A 14,096-nucleotide genomic window follows, 5' to 3' on the forward strand; every position below is an offset into this window, starting at 1 on the left:
TATCATCATGCAGAACTACTCTGCTAATGTTTCTAAGCAAATAGATTTAGTTCCCTCAACCAGTACAGAGGGAACACTAATTGCAAAAGCATAAAATGTTATTTCCCACATTCAGATGTTAAGGTTGGGTTAAGAACAGGGAAGAAAATGCTACTCAGCAATATGTTGGGAAGCACCTATGTCAGCAGTCTGTGGTGATGGGATTATGTACCTTTTCCAGGACAGTAAAACAAGCAATTAGCAAATGATGCTAAGAGTGGATGTCAGAGAAGATTAGGAGAAGCCATTGCAAACTACAGCTGGCAATATCATAAAGCAGAGAAGATTACAGAGTGCGGCACTGAATTTGATTACCTTTTCTGAAAACAAACTCTTTTAAATCAACTTAATTAAAATAAATTGGTGAATGAAATATGTAAGGTATATTTTCTCAGTGAAAGGAGGGTGAATTTAGTTATTTAAAACAGTATTTTATTATGGCTAATGATGTGAAAATACACGATTTTTCCTTTGTGGTGATTACAGGGTTATTGTCTAATCATAAATTCTTTAGGATCACTGACCATAATGTCTTCCCAAATAATTATTTCTGCAATAAGTAATAGCCACTTTCAACTTTTGATTCTTTAAATAACAAAGGTAATTATTATAATTAACACTTTTCCCTTGGAAACTTTGCTTTCTGATAACATTGGCCTTAAGTTTATTTGTTGCTCAATTAATATGCCATTTGAGTAACAACAAGAATGTACAAAACAGATTATGATTTAGGAAAAAATGACTGGGTGGTCTTACTGTATTCTGATGGCTTTTCCCAGGTTCAAGAAATGATTACACAAATTCGTGAGGTTTTTATAACAACGTTAGATGAACTCACCTGGATGGATGCAGAAACCAAAAAGAAAGCAGAACAAAAAGTAAGTGAAAAAACAAGTTTTGATTTGTTTTATAACCCTATTGTAAAGAGTGGTAACTTAAATTGACCAAAAAATCTAATCAGACAGTCATACCGTTGCATTTATCTACTATTACTTTAGTTAGATCAGAATAACAGCGATCAAGTTAGTACAATGTGGAGATCCCTTGTTTACAAACTATATCCAACCCCATTTCATTCTGAGGGTCAGCTTCCACTCAACATAGCTACAACTGATAAGACTCAGACTCTACTGCACAGAATTTTTCCAGATATTAAAACACATATAATCATAGTTTTTAAAGCTCCACATGTTACATTAGCAGTTTTCAGATTGACTGGGAATGACTGATGAGGAAAGGTTAAAAAAGATAAATATGCATGGTTTGACTAATCCATGGGCTTTTAACTGGGGGCAAGGAGTCACAACCACCCTGCCTTTCCCATATTATTGAATAGAAGGGGGTCTCAGTTAAGTCCTGGTTACATTGGAGGATCCTGGCAAGGAACAGGAGATCCCTGTACAGAAAACGTTGAGAATCACTGGGCTGAGCAGGGACAAAGGGAGTAGATACCCTTTCAAATACAATATTTGTAGACAGTTATAAAGACCAAGATGGAAAGGAATGATTTAAGGTAATTCACTGGGCTGAAATGACTGTAGGAGTAATGGGATGGAATTAAGAAGGGAAACATTTAGACTGAATATTGTGAAAAACTCCTGGACAGCGAGATCTGTAGAACAGTCTTCTAAGGGCAGAGAGAAAGTCCTATTGCTTTAGACATTTAAAATTAGGCTGAATTAAACACTAGACAACATACTGTAGGAGACCATCCTTCTTTTGCAGGGGAGATAACCAAATGGAATGATTTCTAATAAGAAACATAAGAATGGCCATAGTGGTCAGACCAGTGGTCCACCTAGCCCAGTATCCTGTCTTCCAACAGTGGCCGGTGCCAGATGCTTCAGAGTGATCCATCCCCTGTTGTCCAGTCCCAGCTTCTGGCAGTCCGATATTTAGGGTCACCTAGAGCATTGTGTTGCATCCCTGACTATCTTGGCTAATAACCATTGATGGACTGATCCTCCATGAACTTAAGTAATTCTTTTTTTGAGCCCAGTTATACTTTTGGCCTTCACAACTTCTCCTGGCAACAAGTTCCACAGGTTGGCTGTGCATTGTGTGAAAAAGTACTTCCTTATTGTCGGCTGATTGAGATGAGGGCAGTCTAGCCTAGTGGCCAGAGTCAGAGCCATAGTCAGTCATCGGGAACCAAGGGTCAAACCAGAAGGCAGAAACTGAGTACCAGATACAAGGGTCAAGCTGGAGTCCATAGTCAGGAGCCAGAACTGAGGGTCAAAGGAGGTCAGGAACTGGATCGAGCAGGGTAGCAGGTAAGGAGGGGTTCAAGGCACCGTCAGGACAGAAGCGAGGCTGAGTGAAAGGCAGGAGCAGGCATATGGGGAAGGAGGGAAGGACAGTATGATCACTGAGAAGCCAGCAAGCTGCTGCTGCTGACTTAAAAGTCAGCCTTCTGGCCTCAACAGCCAATCAGGTGGTGTTGCTAATCAGGCAGCCTTCTGCTGGTCAACTGTACTGATGAGTCTGCTTAGAGACTTGCTCTGCTGCAGTCCCTAATTCCTGACACTTATGTTGGTTTTAGATCTGCTGCGTATTAATTTCCTTGAGCGAGTCTGGTTCTTGTGTTATGTGAAGGAGTAAATAACACTTCCCTATTCATTTTCTCCACACCAGTCATGATTTTATAGATTTCTATCATATACCCCCTTAGTCGTCTCTTTTCTAAGCTGAACAATCACAGGCTTTTTAATCTCTCGTCAGATGGAAGCTGTTCAATACCCCCAATCATTTTTGTTGCCCTTCTCTGCACCTTTTCTAATTCTAATACACCTCTACCTCGATATAACGCTGTCCTTGGGAGCCAAAAAATCTTACCGCGTTATAGGTGAAACCGCGTTATATCAAACTTGTTTTGATCAACCGGAGTGCGCAGCCCCACCCCCCTGGAGCGCTGCTTTACGGCGTTATATCCGAATTCGTGTTATATCAGGGTAGAAGTGTATATCTATTTTGAAATGGGCTGATCAGAACTGCACACTGTATTCAAAGTGTGGGCATACCATGGATTTATACAGTTGTGTTCTGATATTTTCTGTCTTATCTATCTCTTTCCTAATGGTTCCTAACATTCTGTTAGCATTTTTGACTGCAGCTCCACATTGAGCAGGTGTTTTCAGAGAACTACTCAGAGTGACTCCAAGATCTCTTTGAGCGGTAACAGCTAATTTAGATCCCATCATTTTGTATGCATAGTTGGGAGTATGTGCATTACTTTGCATTTATCAACAATATTCTAGAGCTGGTTGAAATTTTCCCAATTTTGAGTATTTTAATGACATTTTTCATCAAATTCTAGCTCCAATTTTTTTAAAAAGAAAACCCTGAAAATGGTGGGATTTTTCTACCTACTATCGAGCTGGTCAATTTTTTTGACAATTGCATTTTTTCAAAATTTGGAAAAACTCATTAATTTTTTTTTTGAAAAATTCCTGTGAAATGTATTACTGTTTTTTCAACAGGCTCTAGATTCTGCAACATATAAAATAACACTGTTATTGCAACATTACAGTCAGGAAGTTCAAAGTTAGTGTTCCCCAAGGAGTTTAACCATGCTCCCCTGCAAATTTTGTTTTATGTTAGTGTCTTTCATTACATGCTTATGCAATGTAGATGCAATAATACCATATTATATTTATGTACATCCATGGTCATAGAGAACAGTTAGTTACAATCTATATCAACAGTTCAACAATGCAGTAGGTTGGGTCCAAGAATGGTATTTTAAGTAAGGTAGTGTATTGAGCACCTACAGTACACTCTGTACTGTAATTAATTCTGGATGTTATATGTGCTCAGCCTCTCCAACCTAAGAAACGTTTGCAAGACTATGCAGATTCACATGGATGAATGACTAAATCCATGACTTTGACTAAAATCATTACATTTCAAACTAATTAGTATTAGGCCTTGGCTATACTACAGGGGAAATTCGATCTAACCTACGCAATTTGAGTTATGTGAATATTTTCAGAGTAGCAGCCGTGTTAGTCTGTATCCGCAAAAAGAAGAACAGGAGTACTTGTGGCACCTTAGAGACTAACAAATTTATTAGAGCATAAGCTTTCGTGGACTACAGCCCACTTCTTCGGATGCATCCGAAGAAGTGGTCTGTAGTCCACGAAAACTTATGCTCTAATAAATTTGTTAGTCTCTAAGGTGCCACAAGTACTCCTGTTCTTCTTTTTATGTGAATATTGTAACTCAAATCGGCGTAGCTTAGACCTACTTACCGCGGGGTCCACACTATGCGATGTCGATGGGAGCCGCTTTCCCATCGACTCCCTCTACTCTTCTCGATCTGGTGGAGTACAGGAGTTGACGGGAGAGCAATCTGCAGTTGATTTAGCAGGTCTTCACTAGACCTGCTAAATCGACCGTCGATGCATCGATCGCCGCTCGTCAATCTCCCGGTAAGTGTAGACAAGCTCTAAGATGAGTTACTTATATTGCTTATTTGTGTGCCTAGCCAGCCAGAGCATTACTTACAGACATATCAGTTAAACTGGTTTAACAGTTAAATTGATTTTGTTACTATCATGAGGCTTTTTATAACTTCTGGCAGCAGCATCAAATAAAAAAGACTGATCAGTTACACAAAGTGATGGACACTGAATGGGTCTGGGCTGAAAAGCTTCGATTTGGATTTCAAACAAACACCTCAATGTATAGGGGTATTCAAATCCAAGGGTTGGGTTCAGTCAATGGTAAATGTAGGAGCCTGCTCTGAAATTTGGATCCAGATTCAGATTCTGAAGATTCTTGTCTTCAAAAGCTGGGATATGTTCAGATTCATGGTTTCAATTTGATCCCATCTCTCCATATAATGTACCTATCCCCGCAGATATTAACAGGACCATTTTGCCTGCCTTGTGTTGAAGTTATACAAATTATAATCATTAACTTAATTTCTGTCTTGTAGAAATATCAGATACTTTGGGAAAACCTTCCATTCACTGAAATAAGTATTCCATTGGAAACTGCTGCTGAGATGTGGGGTCTGCCAATAGCATACAGTTTTATCAAAAAAAGCATATGATAGTATTTCTGTTGAATGGGACACATTTTCTGAATTCTTTTAGAGTCATAAAGCAATTAACCATAGGGCTTTACAATCCTTGAAATCCATAAAAGAAAAGAAAAAAAAACACCTCAACAAAAACAATATACAATGAGATTGAAGGCTCCTACACAGGAGTTTCCAAATAGGTGCCCGTAAACATCTGGTATATTACTAGTATCTGATCATCTCGAAGGTATAGCTGTATTTGGATTGGCATGTAATAGCGAACCAATTTAAATATTATTATGTCCTTTAGGCTACAGCAATTACAGAGAGGATCGGCTATCCAGATGATATCATAACGGATAACAATAAACTGAATAACGAATACCAAGATGTAAGTATCCATAAAGTCATCATGCAAACAATTATTAGCAAAGGCTCTTAAGAGCTAGACTGTGATTGTACTACATGCCTATGCAGGGATATAAGGCGTAAGATTTCACCTCCACATAGGCTACCTGGATATTGAGTTCGGGGTGCAGGAGTCAGGGAGTGGGTAGAGCTTAGGCTCTGCACTTCTGCCCTCCTTCCCCCACATGCAGTGTGGCACAGATGACTGATCCAGCATGGATAGTGGTGTAATTTGCTGCTGGTATAGGCCGAGACGTGCCTAGGGGATGGTGCATATAAGTGTAGATTCCAATGGCGTTATATCAGCATAGAATTGGAGCAGTGCAATGGAGAATCAGGCTCAGTATTTCCACTGACTGTGTGTGAATTAAACAGCCCTGCTTTAAGTGACTGCAGTTCCATGGAATTCAATGAAGTTGTGCCCATTTACATCAGGATTGAATCTGGCCCTTCATTTGTGACCTTCTGCAAGTCACCTACTGTAAACTGTATCTCAGTTTGTCCATCTGCAAAGTGTGGCTCATAATTCTCTCCTGCCTTGCAGGGATATCATGAGAGTTACTTTCATTAAAGTATGTAAAGCATGTTGAGATCCTCAGATAGAAGGTGGTGTAGGAGTGCAAAGTGCTGTTAATAGTTTTAAAGCTAAAAAAGAATGGAGAATCATAAAAAAAATCAGAATATCTTCTTAAAATATCCTACGGGCCTGATTCTGACATGCATACTCCTGGGGAGCAGCACCTTGCCAGGCAGGTAGCACCATTGATGTGAATTGGGTGATTCCCAGAATAAGGTACTATTCACTCCAAGTAATGATGGCAGAATCCAGCCCTAAATCTACAAATAGGAAATAGTGGTAGCAAATAATGATCCTTTGGGGTACACTGCACCGCTATATTACATTAGCATATGTCCTGGTGCTGATATAGCTGTGATACCCAATGAATGATGTTACAGAGCACTGCAAACCCAAGATCTGCTTTTGCAGTTTAGAAATTTTCATAGGAAATTTATCACTCTGAGTACCATGCTCGAAATGGACTTTTTAAACCCAGTCCCTCTTCGGTAGCAGTCAAGTAACAAAACTGCAATATCATTTTTCTTTTATTTCTCCTTTTTTAAGCTGAACTACAAAGAGGAGGAGTACTTTGAGAACATCATTCAAAGTTTGCTATTTAGCCAAAGGAAGCGGCTGAAGAAGCTCAGAGAAAAGGTGGACAAGGAACAGTATGTATTTTAAATGTCCGGGTAGTGTTTAGCAAGTGTGTTTAAAGTAAGACATAACTGGCTTTCCAGTAAGCGGCTAGGATTGGCCACACTCATCCCCAGCAGTCCCCTTTTCACCAGGGCTCAGTTCCATGTGACCAAGAAGTTTGCTGAGCACTATGCACATTTCTCCACACTAGGTGAGCAGTGTACTAATATTTCCTGCACACACTGAAAGCTGAGCATTAGCACTTTGACTTGCTTGTTCACCCTAAGTCAGCACAGACGTTACCAGGGATCTATGTTCTCCACATGTTCTCTCATTAATTGGTGTTTGAAGGTAGATCTGAATTCAGGAAAGATCGGGTGCCTGAGTATTTATCAAAACAAGAAAGGTGATAACATATATTTCGGTAATATAAAAGAATGCACCATGTATATTGGTGAGTTTTTTGGGAGCTTGAGCTTGTGAGGTACTGAGTTGAGAATGATACCGGAATAACAGCTTAGAGGCACTGAAATATAATGCAGTTATATTACAAATGCAATCCATCATGTATACATTTATCTTATAAATATGATCTGGCTGTGAGGCACAGCGAAATCAATGGGAGGTTTGTCTACCTAGCTATGCAGGAAATGGCTCTTAATTACTATACACATTCTGTGCAAATCTTATTAGATGAGAAGTCACAAAAAGGAGTTAGGCAAACACTTTAGGTCTGGTCTACACCGAAAACGTAGGTTGACCTAGCTACATTGCTCATGGGGTGTGAAAAATTAACACCCCTGAGAGATGTAGTGAAGCTTACCTAAGCCCCAGTGTAGACATCACTAGGTCAAAGAAAGAATTCTTCCATTGATGCTTAGCTACCGCCTCTTAAGGGGCTGGATTTGCTACAGCGATGGAAAAACCGCTTCCATCACTACAATAAGTGTCTGCACTACAGTGTGGTATAGCTGTAGCACTGCTGCTATCCCACTGTCGTGCTTGTAGTGTAAATATAGTACCCTTAGAGGTAGAGAAGCGAATATAAAAAAGCTAAACAATAGGTAGCCCTAAATGGTCATGGGGGCCTCCTTCCAACCTGAAATATTACTGTGATATTTCACTTAGGTCATTTAATTTAGTGACACAGCATGTAACTTACAGACTGAACGCAACTGATAGAAGCATTTACATCTGTGCAACTGCATGAGTGCAGCTAACTACTACATTTGTGCACATCCCTCTCTCCAGCTGGCTCCCTTGCAGTGCTCTCTTACCTACTTCTCTTGGTGTAGTTTCATTTACACTCTGCTTTTACAATACACTGCCCTATTACCCAGTTCTCTTGTCTGGGCTCAGCTAAACTCTGCTTTCACTAGCATATCTCGAAGCTACAATTTCATTTTTCAGCCTTTCGCTTCTTTAAAAACTTTCTTTGTCCATCTTTTGAGAAAATGTTCAGGATTGACCGGTACCAGAATGGAAAGAACTTAACTGTTGTGGATAGGTTCAAAGGCTGTGATTCACTGGCTAATACTTCTTTTTGTTTCAGACTAGAGCACAGTTTCTCAAGTTCTTTGTAAATTTTACTTTCTGGTTTCTGATTTAGAGAAACTGCCTTAATGCATCATCAAATTCTCTGTTTTCTCACCTGTTGTGAGATAATATACTTTGTGGCTATTTGACCAGATCTGCCCCCTGCTGGCATACGAGGACTGTTCCACCAACCCCCCTGGCAAAATGGGGTGAGGATTCATCACTTGAAGAGGGTGGCTAGCATCCACGGGGGAGGGCAGCTTTACTTTCCACTCGAAGGCTGAAACAAGCATGTGCTGTATCTGCCCAGTCCCTGGTTGTCCTGGCCACATCCCTCCCCTCCCAGTGGGATGGCCAGCAGGAAACTCCCAAGCGGGGTAAGACTCAAGAAGAATTAAAAACACAATCTGTTTAGAAGAGAGAAAAATCATACTAATACAAAAGCAGCAGCCTGCATGACCCATGTATCCTTGTATTCAGTAAGCGTTAACTTAGAGAGGTACCTCTTAGGTTAGTTACAATGGGAGAAATGAAGACATTCCCAAAGAATACATTCTCCTTTCTCCCCCTCACCACCCATGAAGTCAGCATGTCAGAGACCCCCCTCACCCCTCTGTCTTGTGTCTTTGCTTTCTTTTATCTAACTCATAGTCCTCTGATGCTTTCAGGGTATTTTTTGCAGTGCCTTGCTTATCTCACTCTTGTGGTGTTCCTCTTGGCAGTGCCTCTCTTGTCCAGTCTATTGTCTGTATCTCCTATCAATTCAGAACTGCATTCCTCGCGTTAGATAAACAATTGCAGTTACTGATTTTCCTGTTCTTTTTTTCACATCTTATTACCCTAAAGATATATTCCCCACTGCAATGGCTGCCTAGTCTCTGTTCTGTCTTCACTACCAGGCTTTCTCGTGGTAATTGTCCAGGCTAGAATTGTTAAGCTGGATCAAGTTTGGTATGTTTCTATTCTCTCATGAAGGCCTGGGTCTACACCTAAAATTTAGGTCAAGCTAGGTAGGTCGCTTAAGGGTGTGAAAAATTCACACCCCTGAGAGACATATTTAAGCCAACCTACGCCCTGGTGTAGACACTGCTAGGTGGATGGACGAATTCTTCCATCCGCCTAGCTACTGCTTCTCAAAGGTAGATTTACTATGGCGGTGGAAAACCCCTTCTGTCCCTGTTGCAAGTGTCTATGCTACAGTGGTGTAGCTACAGCTGTGCTGCTGAAGCGCTTGTAGTGTATTCATGCCCTTAGGCCAGGTCTACACTAGAAAGTTAGGTCAGCCCAGCTACGGTGTGCAGGTGTGTGAAAAATCCACACTCGGGAGCGACACGGTTAAGCTGACCTAACCCCGCTGTAGAAGAATTCTTCTGTCAACCTAGCTACTGCCACTTGGGGAGGTAGATTAACTACAGCAGTGGTCGGCAACCTTTCAGAAATGGTGTGCCGAGTCTTCATTTATTCACTCTAATTTAAGGTTTCGCGTGCCAGTAATACATTTTAACATTTTAGAAGGTCTCTTTCTATAAGTCTATAGTATATAACTAAACTATTGTTGTATGTAAAGTAAATAAGGTTTTTAAAATGTTTAAGAAGCTTCATTTAAAATTAAATTAAAATGCAGAGCCCCCCAGACCGGTGGCCAGAACCCGGGCAGTGTGAGTGCCACTGAAAATCAGCTCGCATGCCGCCTTCGGCACGCATGCCATAGGTTGCCTACCCTTGAACTACAGCGATGGGAGAGCCCCTCCTGTCACTGTAGTGAGTGTCTACAGTGAAGCGATACAGCTGTGTAGCTGCAGCATTTCTAATGAAGACCTAGCCTTACACCCACGTGGTAGGCAGGAATAGCTACACCGAAGTCAGTGGAGTTCCATGGTATAAAACTTGAGTAAGTGAGAGGCAAATCAGGCCCAAATGATTTATTATATATGACTCATTATTCATTCTTAATATTCATTTTACTTTATATCAGGTATGAGCCACACACAGAGTAGCTGATCTTTCACACCTTCCACTTGTTTATTGTCATTTAAATGATGGACTGTATCACAGTAACTTATTACTTATAGGCAAGAAATTATCCAATAGACCATTTACAATATCATCCCACTAATCCAACGTCTGCTTGGAAAACTTCAAGTAGAATATTAAATATTAACATTTATTAAGCCTAATAAAACAATTAGGGTTATATTCTGGCTCGGAATATATGGGCTCAGATGTGATGTGAAGCAAAAACCTATCCTCTTATCATAAGCCAGAACATTGGGCCAGATCCTACACATTGCTGAGTGCTACCTCTATGGAAGATACAGGGCTTGATTCTGACCTTTCTCACCTTAATATAACTCCATTGACTTCAAATGGATGTATTCCTGAAGTGTACCAGTGAGACACAGAATCAGGTTTCCAGAGCCAAATCCAACACTAGTGTAAGCAGGCTCCGCTTCAGGGAAGTCAGTGGCGTTACATCAGGACTGTATTTGAGAACAGAACATAAATGAACAACACAACACATTGGTTTATGGGTATGTGAAAGATAGGTACAAGAAACCATTCTTACTAACAATTCAAAAATCCTTTGTGTGTGTGTTTTTTGCTTCTATGTTGATTCTATAAATTAAACTTTTAGTCAGTGAAATCACAAAGTTGGCTGACCTTTTCATGACTTTCACGTCATATAATATAAATATCAAGTTGACAGTAGACAGACCATTTCTGTCAATTGTATCACCTTTCTCCAGTGAGCACTTAGCTGTGCCGCCCCCAACCAAAATATCCCCTGTTGGGTCTTTATCATCAAGAGATTACTGGGGCAAAGGTGTCTTCTGAGGTATTTTTGTAAATTAATCACTGAGGGTGAAATAAACCCCTGTGCAGTGGGCCAGCAGAAGTCACATGCACCACTTACGTTCCTCTTGTCTCAGATCTTAAGTAAGACTTAGCTGATGCATAGGCCTCATTCTAGCCCTCTGTACAGATGTGAAATGTCACCCTTAGCTCCAATATTGCAAGTTAAACGTGTGCAGTATCGATGCTGCTGAAGCTTCTTCACTAAAGGTCTAGTCCTAGGTGTCTGCTTTGGAAAGCATCTTAAACTGAGTGCCAGTGAAAAGCAGTAAAAAATGTCTAACTCTAAAAACGGCCAAGCCTTTTCAAGTATTTTCCAGACGGTAGGCTTGACCCTACAAGGGGAGGAGAGGTTGTCTTGTGGTTAAGGCACAGGATTGAAAGCCAAGAAGACCTGGCTTGGTGACAGCCCTCCTATTTGACCCTGTGCCTGGGTTTCCTTTTCTGTTAAAGGGAGTAATAGTTTCCTACCTCATAATTAATTTGTGAGGCCCCAAGATACAGTGATGAACAACACTGAAATGCTTATAAAGCAAATTGTATGCTGAGCACCTATAAACTCCAGTTTAAAGGAATTCAAGGTGCTTAGTACTCTGCAGACTCAACCCCTTTTAGATAGGAATATTTTTTATAGTATACAAGGGCTCAGAGCTGCGGTCTTACGGAAGTACAATTCTCATCAGTTTGACTGGAAGATTTGCCCAGTCAGGATTCCAACAAGGTCAATCAGGGCCAAGGGTCAGAGCAGGGGGAAACCCAAGGCTGGGAGTGGCAGGGGAGTTCATAGTCAGATCCAGACCAGGGTTAATATCAAGGCTCAGAGTCGAGTCTGGCAGTGAAGTCCAAATCAAGCTAAGGTCAAGCCAGGAATTCAACAGCAAGGAGCAGGACCAGTCCTGGCAGCCACGGAATAACTACAGTGTTGCCTAGGCACTCCCTGGAATGCCCCTTGGGTTTATATAGGTCAGGGAGCCAATCAGGAGCCATGGGGTTGCTGTCTGTCAAACACTTGAGGCAAAACTTTCCATGGTCTGTGTCCACAATGGGTCATGGGAAATGGAGCACAAGTCACTTATAGCTGCTGCTGCTGGGTAGCAGCCTGGTGTGGCTAGCTGCCTTCGTAGCTCTACAGAACGACATCCCTGTATAATGACCACAGGATCAAGTCCAATATCTAGTTTTCTGGACTTAGAGCTGATGATGGATCCTGAAAACATTGACATATAAGACTATCATCACAATTTTAAATGAATCATAAATACTTTGAAATCATAATAATCTATGCTGGTGTTTATCACTACTTGAAGATATGCAATCTGGATTCATGATGATTTTTTTGTGTTTGAAATTTTGCCAGTGAAATCTTCTAGTGCCAGTAAAAGGAAATCTAAATATTTTCAGTAACAGGTGAAGGAGAGGGTCACTTTCCTGGTCTGTTCCCATACCCAATTGAGCTTGCTGTTACAAATTGTATTTCTAACTAGACTTCTTGTGTGTTTTCTGTAGGTGGATAAGTGGGGCTGCTGTCGTCAATGCCTTTTATTCTGCAAGCAGGAATCAGATAGGTAAGGTTTACTAGCATACTGAAGGTACAATTCTTTAGTGGCCTGATTATTTGTTTGTAAGCCCTGAAAGTGATGTGCACCCAGTAGCATATGGACTGCAGAAGGCCCTCAGTGTAGCAGACCCACAGAGATTTCATTACTTGGGGAGTAGGTGATTGAGGGGCTCTCACACGCAGATGGGGACTCCACATCTTCTGTACATGGAAGAACTGGGAAGTGGGCCATCTCTGCATAAGCCAGCAAGGAAGGGAGCTTGGAGTTCAGCTGTGGAAGGGAAAGAGGTGTGGCCAGTGGGTCAAAGATTACATAGGTCCAGTGAGCACAACCCTTGCCTAGGGGATGCCCAGGAATTGCAGTAACTGTACCAGCCTGAGAGAGGAAGCAGTGGCCTGAGCTGCCCAGGGTTCTGTCTGTAGTTTAGAGGTTGATTCTGTTCCTTACAACTCTTCCATAGCTCCTTCACACAAAGCCTATTTACTCTAGCTTTAGTCGGGACAGTGAATTTCATCCAGCTGAATAATGGAAGCATAAACTTACTGAATGTATTCCTTACAATCCCTTAACATCCCTTTTCATGTCTTCCTTATGGGCCATAAATCTCCTGCCCTTATGTACATGGAGAGGTACCCTTCCCCGGGAGTATTCTCATCTAAATCAGCAGGGCTACTCTCAGAGAAATGTCCTTTTGGCAAGGTAACAGACATTGGCCCTATGTTAAATCGTCTTGAAATATGAGTGTAACTCGCTTAGCCTGTAAGGAGATCTGTTTACACTGCAATATGCTCAGCTACCATTTGTCATTTTTTTAATCTTAAACCTACAGTCACAAGGCACATTCTCTAAAGTACGGCTCTGTAAAATCTTGTTGAGTCTGGGGGGTCCTTGGTTCCTATTTCAGTTAAGCATGTGTCATCTGTCAGATGACCTGAAACTCCTGGTCTGTCATGTGTTTCATCTCTCTTTAATTCTTGGTTTCCTTTGTACTGGAAAAAATGAAAATGTCAACCTGGCAGATTAAACTCAGCACAAAAACAGCTTAAAGAAGAAGAAGACACAATAATAATCAAATAGCTTTAGCAATGCTTTTGAGTATAGCTAGAAACCTGGTAGTATCAGCCTATCAGACCCACCTTTGGTTATACATAATTTGGAAATAGAAGAGCAGGGCCGTCCGGGTGGGGGAGAGGAGGGGCAAGTAGGGCAATTTGCCCCAGGCCCCAGACCCCGTAGGGGCCCCGCGAGCCCTGGCCCAGCGGGAGTCCGGGTCTTCAGCAGCATTTCAGCAGCGGGGGGCCCTTCAGTCGCTCCGCGTCTTCGGCAGCACTGAAGGACCTCCCGCCGCCGAAATGCAGCCAAAGACCCGGACCGCCACCAGGTGAGTACAAGGGCTGCAGCTCCCACGCTTTGCCCCAGGCCCCCTGAATCCTCTGGGCGGCCCTGTAGAAGAGAAACAATAAAAAGATGATACATTATT

At 41.5% G+C, this 14,096-nt stretch overlaps 1 protein-coding gene and 1 long non-coding RNA gene across 3 annotated transcripts in view; one reads left to right on the forward strand and one right to left on the reverse strand.

Moving 5' to 3' along the window:
- The window catches only part of LOC128843143 (uncharacterized), a 145,182-nt gene that overhangs the window by 104,402 nt on the left and 26,684 nt on the right, over window positions 1–14,096 (reverse strand). For both annotated transcript variants that reach the window (XR_008446188.1, XR_008446187.1), the window contains exon 2: window positions 796–877. This is a non-coding gene — a long non-coding RNA (uncharacterized LOC128843143). The remainder of the gene's footprint in view (window positions 1–795; window positions 878–14,096) is intronic.
- MME (membrane metalloendopeptidase) overlaps window positions 1–14,096 on the forward strand; it is a 68,540-nt gene that overhangs the window by 34,125 nt on the left and 20,319 nt on the right. Inside the window, exons 14-17 of the mRNA XM_054039717.1 lie at window positions 819–917; window positions 5,376–5,456; window positions 6,597–6,700; window positions 12,564–12,622. Coding sequence (XP_053895692.1) covers window positions 819–917; window positions 5,376–5,456; window positions 6,597–6,700; window positions 12,564–12,622 — 343 coding nt within the window. The remainder of the gene's footprint in view (window positions 1–818; window positions 918–5,375; window positions 5,457–6,596; window positions 6,701–12,563; window positions 12,623–14,096) is intronic.

This window comes from Malaclemys terrapin, chromosome 9 (assembly GCF_027887155.1).
Source record: "Malaclemys terrapin pileata isolate rMalTer1 chromosome 9, rMalTer1.hap1, whole genome shotgun sequence".
Taxonomy (NCBI): domain Eukaryota; kingdom Metazoa; phylum Chordata; order Testudines; family Emydidae; genus Malaclemys; species Malaclemys terrapin.